Here is a 17,881-nt window from a genome sequence, read left to right on the forward strand (position 1 = left end):
GTAATTATAAAATCTCACCAAAAAATAAATAGGACTTGCACCATAGAATACTGCTGTGTTATTTGTCTTTCTAGCTATTGTTCTAAATATTCTTTCGTGAAAGTCCACTACAATGTGGAGTGAGCTGTTGATAAGTGGTTTTGCAAGAACAACCTTTATTTATTCTTTCATGGAATGAAAAAGTGAATTCATTCAAGATAATGTCCTGTCTTCATAATAATGACCTAATTGGTTCAGATAATAATTAGGCCTCAAAGGTCAAAATAAAGGTAAACCTCTCAGAATACCGAGGTGACTGGGCACTGGTCTGTCTACTTTACCTTATACTCAGACCAGGTCAAATGCAGGGCTGCTGAGAATGGGATATAAATGAAACTGTACTACCACAGTATGCACACTCCACCTGTTCAAAGGGTGAACGGCAATAGTAAATAAGTGAATAAGACCTAGATGGACACCCCTGAAGACAGTGAAGGTTGTCAGCACTGTTGACCTCCTCCTCCTCTTCCTCCTCCTCTTCCTTCTCCTCGTCCCCTGCTCTCTGACATAACACTGCAGTGTGTGATGCAGTGACATCAGACGCAAGCAGAGGTACCTCCTGCATCCTGCTAATACCAGGCCCTGGTATCTGATTGGCTACTTCTATGTTGACCAACTGTATTTTGAGGAAGGTCCTGCTTTGAATGTGCAGAGGATTACAGTAAACCCATTGAGCATTTAGTGCATGCTTGTGTGTTCGTATGTGTGTGTGTGTGTGTGTGCGTGCATACGTGCATGTGTGTTTGTATGTGTTTGTTATCAATTTATTGTTTTTCTTTCATATAAAAAGAGGAATTTCTCGGTGAGGTGGAGTTGCATATGGAGCGCCTGTGTCCCTGGACATACCAATGAAAACCATGCGTGTTAGGTGAGAGAGGAAAAAAAGAGGACGTTGAATCTGCAGTGTAACTGAATAGCTGGCCTTTGTGGAATACAAACCATTATAGCATAGGTTTCAAAGTAGACTTACTTCCCCACATGTCATGTGTTTGGTAACCCTATCACTCCAGAAAAATCCATAGTTCCGTATTATGTGGGCAAACATCCCCGTTCGAGACGTAATCTCTTACAGACTAATCAAAGCCGCGTCTTCAGCAAATAGCCCAACGAATAGCTAGTCAACATCAGGGACAAGTGATTGCGCAATATTTGTCACGGAAGAGGATAATACAGTACAATATACATAGGACCATTAGATCACTGATGAAACGGCTGATACAATCTTCCCCTCAACTCGTTCGGCAAGCAAAAAAGGCAAATTGTTGACTCTACTGATTTGATAAATCCACATTGGTTGTGACTGCACAACCAATGTGTTGGGGGTGGGGGGGATCCAGCTATGATCTCAATCTCAACTCAGTTTGAGTTATCTCACGTTAAAAACAAATAGGTTAAACATACATTGAATTTACTTTCCCAAAAAAAAGGTTTAAATCAAACATCCATCCATTTGACCAGATATCATTCCTAGGCTTCGTTGTCAATAGTGTAATCTCGTTTTAGAAAGTGTGTGAAAAACAACACAGGCAAAGGTCAGGGCCAATAAATTGCTCAGGTCTTTTATTGTTTGTGTGTCAGCCAAGTTGCGTGGGACATGGTAGATCTCTCTCACCAGAGCACAGCTTGCTGGATTGGCTCGAATGGATGGGAAACACCCCAGCTCACATCGGACAATAGAGAAAGTGTTGACACAATTAAATTTTTTAAATTCACAGTGATGAAGAAATCTCAATGATAACAGAAACAGCAGAAGTGTATTCACGTGTGTGTGTTTGTCTCTCACACAGTATGCTGCAACTATACCAGAGCTGCTCTTCCGTGTACTTCAAACAATAGACAATGCAAATTGTGTTATTTTAAGTGCCTGATATAACTGTAGTGTCCTTTACTCTTTCCGTTGCACCAGCTGGCTGTAATAAGGGAACTGCTTGTTGTTAAGCAGACACTTGCTTTAACACAAACCAACTTCAGGTGTATCATATATTTGAAAAGGTAACAAAATTTCATAATAATTTAGATCCAAGGCATCCATTTCAATATTACTATTTGACATACCTTAAACTCAAATAAAATAGCAAATAAAGAAAGCAAAGCAAATAAAATACATTTCAATAGAGTGACATGCAATGCGTGCGACGACCTATTGAAACTCTACATATCTGATTTGGAGATTTCCCGTTGTTTGAGGAAACTCTGTCTGACTCAGAAAGTACAGCTTCTGAGCCATGTTTATATGACTCAATCTCATGACAATCTTAGCCCTGTCTCCTGATCTCCTGTTCATGATGTGTATTCTACCCAAGAAGATCTCAAGTGAAACTCATATCTTCCACCCCTGGAATTCAATATCAAGATCGACTGATCAAGCCAAACCAAACCAATTAAAAACCCAGAAGGACTGAGTTACTGCCGAATAGTGGCCATTGTGAGAGAACTAGAAATTATGACGAAGCATACTTACCCGACAATTTATCACCATTTTATGGTTTAATTGGCCGTTGTTTGTTTACATCTTTTTAATTTTGTCATCATCGTTGTCACTTGTCATTCGTCATTCTTTTTGTTTTGGATGCTCTTTGGGAATGAGTGTGTGGGAGACAGAGAGACTCTGAATCTAGGAGATGAGTGTATGTGACTGAGTTCACATACAAAGTAGACATGAGCTGTCAGACCAAACAAAAACATTTTTGTTTAATTATTTTTTTTAATCTGTAGCAATTCATGTCACTTATATTGCATAACTGTAGCCCTGTTTTCAGTTACTGGTTAATGGTTCTTTTAATGTAGCTTTAATTAGCTTTAATTAGTAAAAATCCTAACCCTTTGTCTTAATGTCTCCAGATTCTTTACATTGCAATCAAGCATACATTATTTGCTTTGTCAACAGCCAAAAAAAAAATCTGAATAATAGGTACAATCTGAAACAAAAAAATGACAGACAAGACGGCTACTTATTCATAGACGTCTGTCATCATTAGAAATTAGTGTGTGTTTCCGTGTGTATTTGCCAAGCGAGAGACAGACTGAAAGACCATTAGCTGTCAGATCTTTGCACTGAAAAAACATTGTTTTGGGGAACAAGGGAGTGTACACAAATTAGCTAAACCTGAACACACAGACTCAAGTGTGTTGCTAACACATTTAACTAACATCTTGACGGTTAACCAAGGCACACAGTTGTGGTACTTTCCTTCATACCTGCGTGGTGCAAAAGTTAGTATTTGTGAGCTAAGCTGTGCTTGTCGTAACCTGTAAATCACCTGTCGTAACCTGTAAATGTATTTGGTTCACATGTTAACTGTGAGTTACCATTGTCTTGCCAAAGTATGATGAGTGATGAGTGCTGCACACTCAGAACTAGAAGACAACATGGCACCCAATCAATGTTGATGCCTATGCATGCCTATGCTTGCAGGCTGACAAAATGTGATCTTTAAAAGACCACCATCTGAAGAGTTATTCTTACAAGATAAGGTCCAGGACACCTGTAGTTTATGGTTCCAGTAGCCCTTAGAAGAGAAAATGATGCATGTTTGCAACACTGCATGTTTGTGCTGCATAACTTTGACCTATAGGGGTTAAACTCTTCTTTAACCAACTATCTTAAATGTTGTTTTTTTCATTCTGCAGGCATTTGCTGGAAAATGCAAGCTCCAACCACCTTACCTGGGAGCAGCTTCACCACTGCCAAGGCCAACGTAACCAAGTCCCAGGAACAGATACTTATTCAGAGTAAGGCGTGTGTGTGTGTGTGTGTGTGTGTGTGTTGCGTGCTCCCGTATGTGTGCATGTTGGCTTGTGTGTGTGCGTGAGATTTTGCTTGTTTGGTTGTATGACTCCACCATGTTGGTTATGTCTAATGGGTTAATATTTGTGTGCATGGGTGCATGTGCGTACGTGTGTGTGTGTGTGTGTATGTGTGTGTGTGTGTGTGTGTGTGTGTTGTCTATTTCCTGAATAACAATATTTTTCATGTCACATTGATGGAAGCAACATTAAGGCTTTCAAAATCCCATACATATAGTCCCCATACATTTATGTATGGGGAGATCTGCCAGAATGCAACTGAGAAATGTAGAATATGTAGAATATCCTGCTAAAATCACTAATGGTCTCTCCCTCTCTCTCTTTCTCTCTTTCTTTCTTTCTCTCTCTCTCTCTCTCTCTCTCTCTCTCTCTCTCTCTCTCTCTCTCTCTCTATCTCTCTCTCTGTCTCTCCTTATCTCTTCTCTGTTGCTATTTGTTTCCATCTCTGATTCTCTTTATTTCTATCTCTCTCTGTGTCTCTCACCTCTTCCCCTCTCAGGTTCTGGGGCGATGGTAGCAGTCATTGTATTAGGTGTCATAATCATTCTGGCCATTCTGCTCATCATCTTAAAAACCTACAACAGGTCAGGCAGCATTTGTTTCATAAAGGCATGTTTATGATTACATTGTAATCGCACACTATGAATGACCTGATAATAAGACACAGACGCCTATTGTGGCACTCGTTCATTAGTGCTATGTGTGTATATAAACAATATAGACTTCTATTACAGTCCGACTAGCTTTCATGTTACAGTAAGCACCTATGTGAAAATAGAATAAATATATTTTATCCAATAATAATGACGATACTATAATTGTAGTGCGACTTAAGTGTAATCACGGTGAACACGATCGCATGATAAACATGATTGCTGCTTAGCACCGCGATCCTAGCACACCTTTTACATCAATCACGCACAGGAATGTCCTCTTGCGAAAGAGGAAAGTCCTACGAGGCTACGCACCTAAAGAGATCCAACTGTTTCCTTCCGTCCTCCACAGGCACACCCACGTGTCCAGAATGCTCGGCACCAGCGGGGCCTCCAAATCCCGGCAGAAGCTGTCCACCGCGTCCACGCCGGTCACCCAGCAGACCCAGTACGCGAGGAACCGGGAGATCTCCTCTGTGTCGGGCGGCGTCGTCCATCACTACGGCTCGACGTCGTCGGAGAACGGCTTCCGCGTCCCCCGCGCCGCGGAGCTGAGCGACACGCAGCACAACGACATCGAGATGTTCAGCACCCACAGCGGCTCCACCGTGGTCACGATGCACGACCCAGTGTCGCCGGAGAACACATAGGACGATGGCGTCAGGACAGTGACTTTGAATGCGGTCGGGTGCGACAGAATGAAGTCCACGGTGAATATACACAAGGATCCATCGACAAAATGTTGGCGCGCGTGTGTGTGTGTGTGTGTGTGTGTGTGTGTGTGTGTGTGTGTGTGTGTGTGTGTGTGTGTGTGTGTGTTCGAGCGCTACCTGTTTTCTCATGAAACATACAGAGGCCACAGAATCCTGTGTGAAAAATGAAGGCACCGAATGAAATGTCTTGTGTGAAGGAATATTTATCAACTGAGCCGCTGACTGTGATTACACGCATTATGAGGCATGGTCTTATTAAGGAAAACATTACAAACAATGCAAAACAACATGGAAACAAATACACAAATCATACATACATCAATGATATACTGTTCATGAAGTCACATAATTAAAAGCAGAACTTTCTGGTCGAAAGATAAACATATGTTATTTGTAAGTTGATAGAGACTACAGTCAGTGTTCAGAAATATGAAAGGATGTAATAGTTAGACTGTCTGTGTACCAAGGGGGATTTATTACACAAGGTAAGCAGGTGACTTGGATGTGTTGTGCAATATCATCCTTTGTGTGTCCTCGCAGGTTTGCTGTCCCAGGGTTATTTACTTGCGTGACCAAAAATGGCAGATGGAAGAAATATAGTGTACTGAAGGTTCAATGACCACACCATACCTGTATACATTAAACATGAATATGACATCAATTATATATTTTTGGAACTTTTGTATGATGAAACACTGCAAACTTTACTCTTTTTAAGAAATCTTGACTATGAGCATGCCAAACCATCACCGCTATTTCCGTAAAATGTGGATAAGATATTAGAGCATTCATGGAAAAACTGTTGTGCTGAATTCCTGTTAGTAAGTATTTATCTTGTTCTGAATTATGTATCCAAATGAGATAATAAAAAATAAACCGTTTAAGTTCAAATGTTGGTAGTAATATTAAGGTTCATGAAACTCAAGCAACAGGTGGGGTACTGAATTGCAGCTCTGGCACCACCTGCTGGTGTTGTTGAATTCTACAACGTATTAACATTAAATGCTGCATTCAAGACAACGCTATTTTCATCTTACAGTCTAGTCATTCATATGACTTACTTACCACGAAATAGCTAATTGACATTTGCTTTAGGTTACCTTCGCGTTTTGGTAAGATTAAGGCAAACGAGTAAGCAAGTAGTGCAACTAGAAGGCTAATCCGATTTTTGTATAGTCTGCGAAATCACAATTGATTAACTCAACGGCGTGACTTGAACGCAACTATATCCGTGTTTACATCACAATGGTATCAGTCGGTGAGTGTATTATATCTCTAAAATGTTTCCATATTTCTTTGTAGTAATGGAAACCAAAAGCATGTTGAAATAACGTCCAATGGTTTGAGCGCCATTCGTCTCTTGTTAAAAATCATGGGACGCTGTTTACGAAAACAGATTATCGGTTATTAATAATTATACACGTGTGGAGCCATTGAAATGAGCATTGGTTGACGCATGATTACGACTGTGTTTTAGTGGAGGTCCTGTGCCTCTTGCTGGTGGCGATATTATGGGGCTGCACCAACCCCTTCCTGAAAAGGGGCACGGAAGGAATAGAACATGTGAAAAGAACCAACAAGGTTTTACAAGTTCTGGCGGAAGTCAAGTTCCTATTCCTAAATCTCCAGGTAAACACGGATGTTCATCGGAGCGTATGTTGGAAGTTAAAAAAAAAAGCCTGGTCGATTAAAGTTGATTTAATTCCACTTGTACATGTTTTCTTATGCAGTATTTGGTCCCATTCCTTCTGAACCAGCTGGGGTCCTTGGTTTTCTATTTCACCCTGGCCACAACAGGTAAGATAGGCCAACTCGATGCAATATTGACAGTGTGTTATTGTTATTATTGGTATGACTTTTTATTGGCCTTGCAAGATACAACTGTGAGGAAAAAGATTAAAATGTTGTCTCTGTGCTTCCAGATTTATCCCTAGCTGTTCCTGTGACCAACTCCCTCACTTTCCTTTTAACTGTGCTTACTGGCAAGATTCTTGGCGAAGAGTTTGGAGGCAAACGTACGTTTCACACACTTAAATGTTTCTCTAGCTTCCTTTGGTTACTGGGTTTGAGTATAGTGCTTAGTTAAGACTATAATAACTAATTTTGAAAACATTTTAATTAGTACCTTGTATGTAGACTCGCTTATGCTATTTCATTGTAGTCAGTTCTTTATATTTGAAAAAAGAAAACAAACAGTGACACAATGGGATCCAAATGCACTTTTACACTTAAACCCATCTGAAATAAATTACCTACTGGAAAGTCAAAATGTCAATAAATCTACTGAGTAGATCTAAAGCCACAGTTAAGATGAAACCACATCCAAAATCTCTGTCTTAGTGCCTGTTCATCTCTCCTCTCCTCTCCTCTGGATTTGAATGTATATATGTATGTGCTCCTCCTCTCTTCAGAAGCTGTCGGGGGAATGGTCCTTACCATGGTGGGCATCACCCTGTGCATCGTAAGCTCCATCAGTGACACGCCCATCGCCATCAGTGAACAGAACAAGGCCACTCTTCAATAAGGACCTCTTCCCTTTGATTGTGAATCATCATGCTTTATAATAATTCATATGTGTTTATCCTCCAGTGAGGAGGTGCCCCGTCAGGTAACAAGGATCAAGGAATTTAATAGTTTTTGGCAAAATATTCGGATGAAATACAAAAAAAAAAAAACTATGACTAGGGTCCACCCCTGGCCCACTTTTCATGTTAAATAGGGTGAGCCCTAGGTTCACATAGGGTTCACTTCAGCGCTAAAGCAGATTTACAGCCCCTGAATAGAATTCCTTTCTCGTTAACTTGTACTTTACGGCACTAAATGCCTTTACTGCCATCTATACAGACACTATAGAAACCACATACAAAAACAGGGTTGAACGCGAACCAACAAACTGTCATGGCCTTTTCACAGGGGCTGTCTTACTGCGGCTGTGTCTGCTGTGATCTGTGACCGTGTTGAGAGCAAACACAAGCATGGTGAACAATTTACATAACATAGGTATATTTTTTATATATGTTTTTGCTTTTGCTATGTTGTGGTTGCTGGATAGTTGTTTATTTCAATAAAAATGTTTTTTGGGCATTCTGCCTTCTATATGCATTTTGTTTAATATATATGAATATATAGTGTGATATATGAATATTCAGCAGCTCTCTCTATTTCCCAGTCAATAGCTGCATCACAGTCGTAACATAAAGTCATCGGTCTCGTCACTCACAATATTGTGTTTTAGATATACTTCACACAGATATGAATATGCATTAACCAGTGTAGGTCGTTGTAGGTAGGTATAGGTCTGTCATACTTTGCACTCCGCAGTCATCGTTATTGACACAGTACATTTTAGGTAGTTATTTGGTTGATAGGACCTCCGTTTTTGGTCACTGGTCCCTTGGATGTTTCCATTATGTCTGCCGGGGACTTTGGTAGAGACACCTGTTGGGAAGCAACAATTAAAACAGGCCAATGACAGAAAAGCCCAAAAATAACTGCTAGTGGAAATGTAGTTAGAAGTTACAATACAGTGACTATTTTTTTGTTTAACCTTTGCGTTTGGGGATTGTGGACTTGACCCGTCTCCTTCAACTGCCCCGTTTTTCTCTGGGACCTGTCGACTTCTTGAGGACAGAGATGTGGAGGAAGACACCCTTGGAATGGCTGCTGTTGGTTCTTGCGTGAGATCGGCCTGATGGCAGAGGGAAAATGTCCGATCTAATCAAGGTGACCATCAACTCACTCAACAGAATGCAACCACATTGTGGACTTAACTTGTCAGTTGTAAGGACAATCAGTGTGCGAAATACGCAGTGTGCGAAATCAGTGTGCCGATTAACCCATGAGACCCCCTGAAAGCCTCAAAAGCAAAATTTGAAGGGGGTCTCAAATTTTGTATATATATATATATGGGTCATTATACGAAAACATGCCATTTTGTGTCCCTCCAACAAAACTTTGTTTGAAAAGTATCTGAATATTGAAGGGTATTTCGCACACTGAGGACAATTATGATCAAATTTGACCAACAAAAAAAAAGACATTAAAAGGTGAGTTTTCACCCTATTTTCTTTGACATCAATACAACAACAAAGCGGCCGCCACACTTAACCTGGCTGCCTTTGTGCTGCTCAGCTTCTTGTAGCTTGCTCATTTTGCTCATCCTGAGCTCTGGGTGCTTCTACACAAAGACAACGCATCAAAATAATTGATACATCTTTTTTTTGTCCTCCTTTTAGTGAATGCACACACAGCCTTGCATTAACGGTGCAAATACCTGGTATAGTTGAGTTTCATTTTGAAACTGTATGCCGGAATCTCTTTCCGGGGGCGTGCTTGATCCGGGGTGCTCTGGTGAGCCATCTGTTGTCCTTATCTTTCCATTTATTTGCTGAGATGTAATAGCCATAATGCAATTATCAGCTGGATTCTAGAATACATTTTAGCATTATAATTCTAAACGTATTCCAACAATAGCCCAAGGCTCTGTCCAGGATACAATGGTGAAATGAAGTGTAATCGACCTACTGTCATTGTGATCATGTTTTTTTTTCATTTATTGCCCGGATAAAACCATCAATTAAGAGAATTGTGGGATGTTCAATACGACACAAGCCCAGAAGTATGCCTTGGCTTGGCTTGACTTGACTTGCTCACCTTCTCGGTGTTCTGAGGCTGAACAACAGCATCGTGGCTTTGCTCTTCATCCTCCACCACTTCTGCTACTCTCTGGTGACAAAGATGGAGTTATGTGGAGTTCAGGGGTTCTCATTTGCATATCTATATATTTGTAATTGTATACTTATTTTAGATTAATTTTTACACTCCTATTACTATATTTTGAAACGTATGTCTTTTTATTTATGTTATAAGTCTACTTCTCCTTGCACTAACATACCAAGCTAATTTCCTTTTAGGGGGTTCCATCGGGTGGGGGGGGGGGGGGGGTTACCTGGTCCACAGGAAGCTCTGTGTGTGTGTTCTCATCCTCCTGCACCTCCTTGGCTCCTCGCACCTCCTCCCTGCGCCTCCTGCCTGCCTTGTAGTGCAAGCTGTTGGTCTGCTCTGGACGAAGGAGGCGGACGTCAGCCAGCCGGCACATATTCAGTGTGTATCCTAATGGGCTTGTTTGTGCTAGCAAGTGCGCAAGTGTGAGGGCATGTGTGTAAGCTTATACACACAAGTTTTGAGTTTTCCCGGGGGTCCTTACCTGGTCCGTTGCGGACCGGTGCCCTGGGTTGTCCCTGGTCCCTATGGATCCTGACGGGATCCTCAGCAATCACCCTGCTCTGATTGGCTGGGGGAATTCCGGCCTCCGTTGCCTCGTCCCCCGAAGACTTCACCCTGCGACCGTCGGCCTGTCGCGGTAAAGATGGTGCAAAAACACACGTGACAAAGATGGACACTTAGAAATTTAAAGCATAGAATGAGCCTCATGAATATGTGATTGGTTGTTGGAAATGCCAACCCTAACCCTAAAAGGGGGGGGGGGGGGGATAAATAATGAGTGATGGTTTCGTACCAGTGGGGAATCCAGGAGAGCGTAGTCACTGAACCGGTCCTCAGGACCAGTTGCTGGCTTCATCATCTGAAGGCACCACAATTTAGATGTCCTATCTTTATATATGTGTTTACTAAAATACAGTTTTAACATAGATGGTGACATTGGGTTGTGTTGAGTAAAGAATGGAAAACCAACAATTACCTCAGCTCTTTTTCCCATCCGTTTATTTCTACAAAACAATATAATAAAAACAAATATATTTTAAAGTTACAGCTGCCTTTCTCAAAGGCATGTTTCCAAGAATAAGATTGGTATTTATCTTTCTGGGCCTCTGGTCACACAGACCATGATTTCGTTGAAACACACCATGGTGGTTTTTTTACCTCTGCACTTTTGAAAGCCACAGCTCGACATACGGAAGCTTCCGGAACCTCTCGGTTCCCACGGCGACGTAGCACTGGCCCGTCTCCAGTTTTTCCCCCATGGACACGGTGGCTCCATCCAGAGAACACAACCTGTGAGTGACACACACGGCTGCATGTTTTAGACAGACGTTCATGTGTTGTAGTGAGTAACAAATGGTCACAAAATAATATATAACAGATAAAAAACATACACAGATAAAAGTGTACAATAAAGAAAGTTAATATGGAGAACAAAATGGGGATATTAATAATGTAAACAGTTAAATAAAATGGGCTGGTACGAAAAAACGGCATCCCTACGCCTCTATGGCCTCTTGTATCCCCCTGTGTGTCTAGCTACGTTTGTGGAATGTGTGTGTGTGTGTGTGTTTGTTTGTGGACCACTGACCTGCGGACCGCCCCAGTCCGCAGGCTTGCCTTCTCAGTGACCATGCGGAGGACCTGCTCCAGGTCATGCTGCATGCTGCGGGGGATGATGAACCGGAACGGTGGACACAGCAGATCACCATTACGGAAAACACTGCAGAAGACATACAACCTCCTCTTCATCTTCTCGCTTCACGTGTGAGTGCATGTGCTTCGTTTGTGTGTGTGTGTGTGTGTGTGTGTGTGTGTGTGTGTGTGTGTGTGTGTGTGTGTGTGTGTGTGTGCGTGTGTGTGTGTGTGTGTGTGTGTGTTGTAGTTTTAAGAACTCACTGTATGATGCAAGGTATCGGTATGAACTTCCTCCATTTGGCTGAGACGTTGGGCTTCTGGTTTACCCTTGCCTGTAGTGGACATTATACACATTATCGTACAAGTGATAATGTTATAATATTGAGGACAACCTTAGAATGATCCTGTACAACAGTCAATTACCGAAATGTATTGTCGTTACACTTTTCCGATTACGATTCATTTGCCATGTATTAGCTTTTGAGTATTCCTCTCATGGTGCATTCCAGCACTGTATCTATGGCAACATCACAACTAAACGATCTCATTCCAGGAGGTCGACACTAGACTGCCCTTGAAGGTCTACGCAGAGCTCTGCGGTGAATCCATCCACCACCAAACAGAAACAATCACAGTCGTTAGGGTCTCCATAGGAGGGAGGCAACACACGCTGGTTAATGCCAGTACATCCCAGCAGAGAGGACGGCGTTAGTGGCTGGGTGTTAAGGCTTGCCCAGGCATGTACACACAGAATATAATACTAGTGCATGGGGAGCGGATGCATTGTTTCACATTGCATGTTAAGCAGCCGGCTCTAATGAGCTTGGGCACGGCTACCCACACACCCAAGTCACACTGCCGCCCTATCGGCATAGCAGTACCTCATTACTGTACTGCAAAAACAATTTAATCATCAACTGAGATTTGATGGATTTATTTGATGAATTTAATACTTTATTTGCTCTAAAACCTTTGTCCTCATGGAACCACACATGGCTTGGATTGGGAGGGCTTTGAATGGTTTCAAATTGCCTTCAAAGTTTTAATAGCTTACTAATATCTCTTAGTAGGCTATTAAAGTAGGTTAGTCAAGGTATAATGCGTATGAACACAGTAAGTGCGTGCTGAGACACATACGTTCACGCACACACCATGCGGTTAAACCATGAACACAAAAAATAACTCACATCCAAGTGCTATTAATATGTATCAAAACAAGTTTGATTACAGTAGATTAGATTAAAATATGTGACTTGTTGAAGGCATTAACTCAAAAATTGACCCGCCACATTTCAGCAATTTACAGATATGTACTTCCTGGTTAGGCTGAGATGAATCAGTTATGGACTGTTCCGTTCAAGTCTAAAATAAACACCTGAAAGCTTACATTGAAAATCACACCTTACCTGAGTTCCTTCACGGGCAACCAAAGGTTTTTTCAATCCTGTGTTCAGGTAACTGTATATAAACAAAACAATCATATTATTCCTTATTTTAGGAGCAAGACCATGTATTCTCATTTGTATGCAGTGACAACACAACAAAGATTCCATCCGTGTTAAAATAGTACAAAGACAGCACACAAAACATCAGACTCAGACTGTTAGGAATCTGAGATCAATACACTTGCTTAAAAAACCCAGCTTTACTGAGCAATGAACTAAGAGAGGTGACAGTATATGTGGGACGAAAACCCAAACATATACAATCGTTACATAAAAATAGTAAAAAAAAAAAAAAACTAACAAGAAACCATAAAATAGTTTCCAACATATATACAATATTTTCTCCCGCTACTCACTCTAATTTCTTGAAGCGCTCAAAGCCAGCGGCGACATAGTGCCCTCCTGTGCTGAGGTCCTGGAACTGGCCCACCCGGTGACCGTGCCTGGGGGTGTACAGGTTCCGGATGGCCAGGGGAGCCCCTATGTTCTGGGTCACCTCGTTCAAGAAGGCTTCCATGGTGGCCACCTGTCGCTGGTTGACCACAAACCTCCGCCCACAGTAGAAGGGGTCTCCGTTCCTGTAGACCATCACGCTCTTCACTGGGGGGAGGAGGGACGTCCCTCCGCTGGTAGCTTCTGCCATCTTGGGGGGACAGGGGGGGGCAAGACACCTCTGTAAACATGGGCAGCCACAGTTCGGAAAGGCAATTTTTATAGTTCCCTTGTCTTCTCCCACAAGCCTCCACAGACACACACACACACACACACTGTAGACACACACAGGATACACATTTATCCACCATTACATACACATACACACATTCTCCAGCATCTACCACTATATCCTACATACAATAACTGTAAAGGCACACCAGCTGTAAGCCGCCACGTATTTTGACGCTGCACAACCTGGCAAAAGATCAACCATAGAATCCAAAATTCCATCAAAAAAGGTCAAATTGGTTCCTTGTTTTTCTTTACCTATTGTAGTCTGTCTGGACACGCCACGCTCCTATCTCTCGGTGTCTCTCTTTCTCCCACGAATACACACACACACACACACACACACACACACACACACACACACATACATACACAAGGACACACACCACTCCACTGACGACTGTTGAGTATTTCCTGGTTGCCATGGCAGCAGGGCCAGCAAAGACTGGCTTTGTGGGCCAAACCATCAGCGGCCGCAACCACAACAAAAGCCAGAGGGAGAGAGAGAACAAGAGAATGAGAGAGTGAGAGTGAGTGTGTGTGTGTGAGCGAGAGAGAAAAAGATAACAAACCTATCACACATCCTTGGGCTGTTGTTGACCAAAATAAATGTGACAGTAAAAAAGTAAATAAACATGTCTGGATGACTCTGGTATTCAATATGTGCATGTATAAAACACAACTTCAAATTATGGGTTTAATACATAAATAAACGCAACTATATGGGATGACATGCAAATAGAAGACTGCAAATTAGTAGTATTACTATCTCGACGTGATATGATACTTAAAAAATATGATTTTGTTTCATAGCAACATCAGATACAGAGGTTATGTTCAATTCATTATGAAACAAGCATTTGTGCAAAAATATTTCACAGACAGGATTTATAAAACGGCTTCTTTATTGTTCAAACACATACACACACAATTCGGAAAGGATGATGTGTAGTTCCGGTGACCTGGTTCCATCTTGTGTCAGGTAGCAGACAGCCACTGCTTCAGGGACAAGTACTGCAGAGATGAAGAAGAGGTGGTGGGGAGAGAGGGGGTGCAAACCATTAAAAACAAACCCAAGTGCTTCGCTGACAGATCATATCCTACGTAACCAAAAGGATTAGAGTACGGCCAGTGAGCTGATACACTGACACGTTGACAACTGATATTGGCGAGAACATTTAATTAACATGGTCTGAAGCGCAATAGAGGATAGGAACCAGGATGGAATGCTCGATAGACGTGTACTATGATGGTACCCTTGTTGTCCTGCGCATGTTGGACAGGGTTTTACTTTACAGGCTAGCTCAGTCCACGCCATGCTCTGATATACTGCTTGGAACTCGTTTAAGGAGAGTGACAGTACAATACAATGTCACAACAATAGGATATTGAATGGCTGTTGTGCAATATGGTTTGTGACAATAGGACTCTTGATTATATTATGCATAAAGTCAAAATAAATCTCTTTTTTTTTTTATCATCGCCTTGTTACGATACATCAAATATCAGGATGTCAATTTGATATAAAAAATTATTAAATCAAATGATCAAATAATGATCTTTATTAATAATGCTGGTGGTCTATTATATCAATCTACCGTGTATTTTCCCAAAGCTGCCACTGCTCACACACTACATGACTCATTATTATCGTTTATTTTACCTTTTTCCTGCTGGTGATGGCCTGTTGGAGCCACAACAACTCCATGGACAGGGTGTTTCTATGGAGACGCAGGGCTTCTTGTGTGAGCGGGACATCTTGGGCCAAGTGGTGCTGCAGGGGACCTGGAAGAACCATGACATGTCAGTAAGCGTTGTGTCGCTATACTGTTGAGACAAGTGGTTCAGAGAGACACTAGTAGGTCCATGAAACTCCTACAACAACCTACTTGCATCTAGACTTAAATCAAATGAGTACCACTATGGACCATCTAGGCCTACTACTTTTTTTTTTTTACTTACTAACCAATGAGTAATTCAGGAGATGGTACTCCATAGAAGAAAATTGCATTGAATTCAAATATGCGATGCCTAGCTACAGGTAGGTAGTGGAAATTGGTGTTCAGACCTAAGTTGTGTTCTGCCGGGAGGGAAATTACACCATAGCCACTACTAAACTATCCTGCTCACCCACATCATGGAATAATGATCGACAGTTAAGGGTACCTTTCACAGCCATGGACAGACCCTCCAATGTTAGCATCTCACCTCTTTGAGTTGGAGGGAAGCCTGTGTCCAGCTCTTCACGTCTCCACATTGTGGAGTCGGTGGAGTCTCCTATGCTCCCCCGACCGTCGTGGTGTGAGTGACTGACATCAGCTTGTCTCTGGTCCAGTCCTCCGGCAGGGAGAGCTGGAGAACACCCCCTGGGCGGAGGGGGCTGTTTCTGGAAGTGCAAACCATCTCTCTCTGCCTCGATTTTCTCTGTAAATAGTTGTTGATGTGGTTCTCCTTCAGTTTTGTCCAACCGATGTTCAGGGAGATGTGTCTCAAAACAGTGTGGTTTAGGTGCAGGCGCTGGCTTGCTAGAAGTGTTTCTTGGCAAGGGACCATCCTGTGGAGTCAAAACAGGAACATTTTAAATATTCAGTGTGCTGAAATGTGTAGGAATAATGCAGTGATCTGATCTAAAACATACAGTGTTTGTGAAGCGGGGGATGGAAAGGATTGCATCACTCCACTGTAAATGGTTCAGGCTCCCCTCGATTTCTGTCACAATGTCTTCAAAGTCTGCGCGTGCATTCCTGACCTCTCTCCTCAACAGGTAGCCGCGGGCACGCGCCTGTGGAAGAGAAAGCACAGTGATGAAAGTCCTTTCGAGATCGCTTATTAAGCTCACAATTGGTCAAAGTTAGTTAAACATTGGTTATTTAATAAGCAAACTAATGCTTTTTATGCTGAACTTAGCATCATATTCCTAAATTGACATAGTTGTATAGATAACTGTTAATGTATGAACCCCATACGAAGCGAGAGCACAAACAACGAAATATCATGCAGTACCAATGTCATATGGACAACTTGGTAATAGTTTACTGTTACTACAATGTACTTTTGAAAGGAATTACCTGAAAATGAGTAAATATCTTCTCTGCCTTTTTCCTCTCCATTACCATGGTAACACGTTAGCATTACGGTGTTAAGATGGACAGCAAATAAACAGCAGGCTGTCTAAAATACATGCACTAAGCTTGTGTTAAATAAAAATGTTACATATACTATATTAACCTTAAAAATACTAATAAAGAGTTTGGATTATCCATGTCAACCGACATAAAAGTATTTCCGGAAGAAAGGCTGCAGTGACGTAGCCGGAAGTACATCCTCGGCTATGTTTCGTTTTGTAATTTGCCGCGGTCTGCTCAAACATGATATCTCATGAAGTTGTATACTGTAGTATCAAGCCAAAATGAGTGGTGGGAACAATCAAAGAACTTTGTTCCAGGCTTGGGGTGGATCTGCTCCTCAGAACAAGCCCATTCCAACCAAACACAATGCCAGGAAAACTGTTAAACGGCCTCTTCAAAGGAACACAACAGACACACACACTGTGGAGACAGCAAAGACACAACAGCAACAACGGGTGAATGGACAAGCTTTACCTTCTCGCAGTTCGCTTTGGGGTGAGATCGGTCAGGGTTCGGGGCCAGTGCACACAGCAGCAAGGATGGAGGACGCCCAAGAACTTGATGAAGATGACGACGATGACCTATTGTTAGTTGCTGTCTATGAAGCTGAGAAGTCATTGCAAACGGATGCCGCTGCTGCCCAAGATGACAAAAAACATGCAACTGAAGAAGTTGCCGCCTCTCCACTTTGTCCAAGTGGACGGTACAATCCAGACTTTCCTGGTTTTGATAGCTCATCGGCTACAGTTTGGATCTATCCTACCAACTTCCCCATCAGAGAATACCAGCTGAAGATATCGGAGGCTGCCTTGTTCCAGAACACCCTAGTATGTCTTCCCACTGGTTTGGGAAAGACGTTTATAGCTGCTGTTGTCATGTACAATTTCTATCGCTGGTACCCGTCAGGGAAGATTGTGTTCATGGCCCCAACCAAGCCCCTTGTAGCTCAACAAATTGAGGCCTGTTATAAAGTGATGGGTATCCCACAGACACACATGGCTGAGTTGACAGGT

General features: G+C 42.1%; 5 protein-coding genes across 8 annotated transcripts in view; 3 read left to right on the top strand and 2 right to left on the bottom strand.

Annotated features, from left to right (window-relative positions):
- Positions 1-3,683: 3,683 nt before the first annotated feature.
- ncmap (non-compact myelin associated protein) lies at positions 3,684-5,149 on the top strand (the record flags this gene model as incomplete). Its single annotated transcript, XM_084482405.1, has 3 exons — positions 3,684-3,771; positions 4,346-4,430; positions 4,852-5,149. 3 exons carry the CDS (start codon positions 3,684-3,686, stop codon positions 5,147-5,149), a joined length of 471 nt encoding a protein of 156 aa, XP_084338531.1.
- Positions 5,150-6,361: 1,212 nt separating this feature from the next.
- On the top strand, positions 6,362-8,912 carry tmem234 (transmembrane protein 234). Of its 2 annotated transcripts, XR_014638740.1 has the most exons (6): positions 6,362-6,470; positions 6,690-6,841; positions 6,943-7,009; positions 7,135-7,227; positions 7,624-8,212; positions 8,844-8,912. XR_014638740.1 is itself a non-coding variant. In XM_084482041.1 (5 exons), the coding sequence occupies exons 1-5, from the start codon at positions 6,458-6,460 to the stop codon at positions 7,734-7,736; spliced, it is 438 nt and encodes a 145-aa protein (XP_084338167.1). In that variant the 5' UTR covers positions 6,362-6,457; the 3' UTR covers positions 7,737-8,272. The 2 variants fall into 2 exon arrangements, 1 of the variants encoding a protein (XP_084338167.1); XM_084482041.1 differs by lacking the exon at positions 8,844-8,912 and having other exon boundaries at positions 7,624-8,272.
- On the bottom strand, positions 8,558-13,660 carry dcdc2b (doublecortin domain containing 2B; the record flags this gene model as incomplete). The annotated part of the gene is made up of 14 exons (XM_084482037.1): positions 8,558-8,650; positions 8,760-8,900; positions 9,321-9,389; positions 9,486-9,599; positions 9,866-9,937; positions 10,161-10,273; positions 10,419-10,566; positions 10,731-10,796; positions 10,914-10,941; positions 11,096-11,227; positions 11,526-11,657; positions 11,834-11,904; positions 12,979-13,030; positions 13,374-13,660. 14 exons carry the CDS (start codon positions 13,658-13,660, stop codon positions 8,558-8,560), a joined length of 1,518 nt encoding a protein of 505 aa, XP_084338163.1.
- fancm (FA complementation group M) overlaps positions 11,097-17,881 on the top strand; it is a 35,571-nt gene continuing 28,786 nt past the window's right edge. The window contains exons 1-2 of one of the 3 annotated variants that reach the window (XM_084482036.1): positions 11,097-11,229; positions 11,542-11,701. Coding sequence is in view for 2 of the 3 variants with exons in the window: in XM_084482034.1 (XP_084338160.1) it covers positions 17,150-17,879 (730 nt within the window). In the remaining variant the exon portion in view is untranslated. Of the gene's footprint in view, positions 11,230-11,541; positions 11,702-17,091; positions 17,880-17,881 lie in introns of those variants that run through there. The other 2 variants (XM_084482034.1, XM_084482035.1) reach the window with 2 other exon arrangements.
- Positions 14,640-17,021, bottom strand: iqcc (IQ motif containing C). The gene is made up of 5 exons (XM_084482040.1): positions 16,809-17,021; positions 16,379-16,522; positions 15,949-16,294; positions 15,404-15,525; positions 14,640-14,754 (listed from the first exon to the last, which is right to left on the bottom strand). The coding sequence occupies exons 1-5, from the start codon at positions 16,854-16,856 to the stop codon at positions 14,719-14,721; spliced, it is 696 nt and encodes a 231-aa protein (XP_084338166.1). The 5' UTR covers positions 16,857-17,021; the 3' UTR covers positions 14,640-14,718.

This window comes from Micromesistius poutassou, assembly GCF_964030765.1.
Source record: "Micromesistius poutassou genome assembly, chromosome: 17".
In the NCBI taxonomy this organism is placed as follows: Eukaryota; Metazoa; Chordata; class Actinopteri; order Gadiformes; family Gadidae; genus Micromesistius; species Micromesistius poutassou.